We start from the raw sequence: 3,448 nt of genomic DNA on the forward strand, positions 1-3,448 counted from the left end.
CCTTTCCTGTTGTCTCAGGATAAAGAATGAGGTCAATCAGTCTGGCAATTACACGTGCCTCTGTACTTTCCTTATTCTAAACTAAAAAGAAAAAAAAGTAAATTTAGTGTTTTGTGGGTGCTACAGGCATACATATGTGAGCATGTGCCATGGCACAAGTGTGGAGGTCAGAGAACAATTTCGTGGACAGACATTCTTCCTTAAATATCCTATGCCAATGCTGGAGAGATGGCTCAGCAGTTAAGACCACTTGCCCTCTTCCAGGGGACTTGAATTCCATTCCCAACACCCCTGTCAGTTGGCTCACAACCTCATCTAATCCCAGATTCTGGGAATCCAATGACCCCTTTGGTCTCTACAGGCTTATACATATCACACACACACACACACATACACACACACACACACACACACACACACACACACACACTTCTCTACCAAACAAATGGTTCCATTGCTTTTGAATTCAGCCTCATTCCAGTACTCAGGACATGGACAAAATAAAGCCAAATGCCTTGCCGGAATATTACATGAGTAACCTCTAGCCTAGTTCTTGATAGAGTTCTTGTTCCCCTCTGACCTTGGACCAGACCTCTAGCGTCCCCAATTCTCAACAGTCTGACTTTTCATACACCCACCCAAATGTCCCATTCGACTCTGCTTATCCTGTCCCAGGGCCTCTCTAGCCTGATGCTCCAAGCTCTTCTATATTCCTCCCACAAGCTGGACACAAGGCCCGAGGACAGCAAGATCAGGTTTACTACAGCAGCAGCCTTATTACGTATGGATTTTCTGTATTAGTCACTTTCCCCACAGCTGTGATAAGACACCTGACAAAAGCCACTTAAGCGGGGATGTGTAGCAGTTAAGGCCCTATCGCTGTGATGAAAACCAAAGCAAAGACCAGAATACCACCATGACCAAAGCAACTTATAGAAGCAGCGTTCCTCAAAGCCCACCCTCAGAGACATGCCTCTTCCTACAAGGCCACACCTCCAAACAGTTCAACCACCAGGGAGTCAGGTACTCAGACATGAGCCTGTGCAGGCTATTCTCATCCAAACCACCACAGAAAGATTTATTCTGGCTCACAATTTGAGGATAAAGCCCATTATGTCTGAGAAGCCACTGACTGTGAGCTGGCCATGTTAGCAATCCAAAGTGGCACAAAGTAACAATTCTGTAGGAGTTGAGGATCACGTCTGCAAAGAAAAAAAAAATTGAAACTCTCAGTACTATAGCTGCAGTGTATAAGTACCCCAGATCTTCAGCTCTTAGGGTGAGACCTGGGGTACCTAGTACAGGCCCAAGGACCAGGAAGTCAAAAGAACTCCGGGAAGAGAACTGGAGCACAGACACATACTTGACTGGGCACTTGATTCTGATAAAGACAACACTGGACATTGGTCAGGACCAGTGACTACTTAAATAAGAGACTCGGGAAACAGCACCGTTTTGCCTGTATGGTACTCTACACACAAAATCAATGCTGGTGAATTGTAAATGTGAATCTGAAATGTAATTCTATAAGAATTCTAGACAGAAAGTATGATAATCTTATACCTTTAGAAGTAGGCAAAAGTTCATTTGTTTCCTTGTTTGTTTGCTTGTTTAGGCCAGACTGGCCTTGAACTAACAACCCCCCTGTCTCAGCTTCTTCTCAGGTTCTGGAATTATATATGTATACCACCACACCCAGCTAGCCAAAGATATTCTCTCTCTCTCTCTCTCTCTCTCTCTCTCTCTCTCTCTCTCTCTCTCTTATTTTTATTTTTATTGGCAGTTCTCCAACTTCATTTGTGATTCAGTAGCTTAGTTCTCATCCACATTGATTGTAGATTTTTTAATGTGTTAACAGGCATGTAAGTTACCAATGTGTAGAGCTTCTTTGGTGAGCCCTCATCCTCATTACGTTTTCTGGACAAACGTACCCAGATACTGGTGTGGGAGAACAACTGTATTGAAAGACCCTACAGACCCCCTCCTCAAAACACGCAGCTAGCATGCTGGGGGGGGGGGGGAACGCCCTGTTTGCTTGAAAAATTCTCAGATCCAGCCTGCTCTCATAAGAACATTCCATTTGCTTAGGAGAGCAGGATGTCTACGAGATAGGATGACTGCAAGACAGGATATCAATAAGATAGGACATCAGCAAAGCAGGTTGACTGCAAAACAGGATATCTATAAGATAGGAACAGGATGACTTTTGCTGACACCCATGCTGAGAGAGGAAACCATTCATGCCCCCGCCTCATTCCGATAACCACGCTTTTGCTTTTTGCTCTTCCCTATAAAAAAAAAAAAAAAAAACTCGCCCTCCAGTCGGCAGGCCGCAAGTCCTCCGAAAGACTTTGCTGCCCGCAGGTACCTGTGTTCACCCAATAAACCTCTTGCGATTTGCATCCGTGTGGTCTCGGCCTGTTCCTTGGCTTCAGGGAGGTCTCCTCCCGAGAGAAGGACCTCTTCGAGAGTCTTTCAATATATCTGTCAGTTATATTTTAAATAAGCGCTGATTGGCCATGGTGGGAAAACCAGACAGGAAGTAGAGGTGGGAAAAAAAGAGTATTCTGGGAAGAAGGAAGCTCTTCCCAGAATCCTGCCCAGATCACTGAAGAAGCAGGATGTGACCTGTCCCACTGAAAAAATACTGAGCCACGTGGATAACATAGATAAAAATAATGGGTTAAAATAAGCTACAAGAGCTAATAAGAAGCCTGAGCAAATGGGCCAATCAGTTTATAACCTAATGCAGACTCTCTGTGTGATTTTCTCTTGAACTAAATGGCTGGGGGACCAGGCAGGACAGAAACCCCAACAAGCAGGCCATCATGTTAGAGGATGCAGGATGAAGCATTTCTTATTCCTTTGCCCCAGATGGCTTTATTGACCCTGGTATCAATCTGCACATCTGGAGTCCCCATTTTCTTCATGGCCAATTTCCAGATTTCTTTGAGTGCCCTAGAGGCACGCTTCTTGAAGCCCATGCCATGGATGTGCTTGTGAATGTTGATCATGTATGCTTCGTTGATGGCAGACCAGCCCTTCTTCTTCTCGCCACCCTTCTTTGCGGGAGCCATTCTGCCAGGCCCAAGCTGGAAAAGCTCTCTTGGCTTTTTGAGACAGGATTTCTCTGTATAACAATCCTGGTAATTCTGGAACTCTCTTTGTAGACCAGGCTAGCCTCAAATTCATAGGTATCTGCCTGCCTCTGCCTCTCAAGTTCTGGGATTAAACATGTGTGGCGCCACTACCCAACTGCAAAAGATTTCTTAGTTATTAACTACAAAGCACTAACTTTAAAATAAGATTGACAAATTGGGTATCAACCTACAACTTGGAATTTTTGTTCTAAAAGACACATTAAGGTCCAGGAGGTAGTAGTGCACAATTTTAATACTAGCTCTCAGTGGGCAGAGACAGGCAGATTTCTATAAATTTGAGACCAGCC

General features: G+C 44.5%; 1 protein-coding gene across 1 annotated transcript; it reads right to left on the bottom strand.

Moving 5' to 3' along the window:
• Nucleotides 1–1,793: 1,793 nt before the first annotated feature.
• Nucleotides 1,794–3,077, bottom strand: LOC126487624 (60S ribosomal protein L31-like). Its single transcript, XM_050120555.1, has 2 exons — nucleotides 2,837–3,077; nucleotides 1,794–1,933 (listed from the first exon to the last, which is right to left on the bottom strand). The coding sequence occupies exons 1-2, from the start codon at nucleotides 3,075–3,077 to the stop codon at nucleotides 1,794–1,796; spliced, it is 381 nt and encodes a 126-aa protein (XP_049976512.1).
• Between the last annotated feature and the right edge of the window lie 371 nt (nucleotides 3,078–3,448).

The sequence above is a fragment of the Alexandromys fortis genome, unplaced genomic scaffold, assembly GCF_014885135.2.
Source record: "Alexandromys fortis isolate MF-2015 unplaced genomic scaffold, M_Fortis_MF-2015_v1.1 scaffold_175, whole genome shotgun sequence".
Lineage (NCBI taxonomy): Eukaryota > Metazoa > Chordata > Mammalia > Rodentia > Cricetidae > Alexandromys > Alexandromys fortis.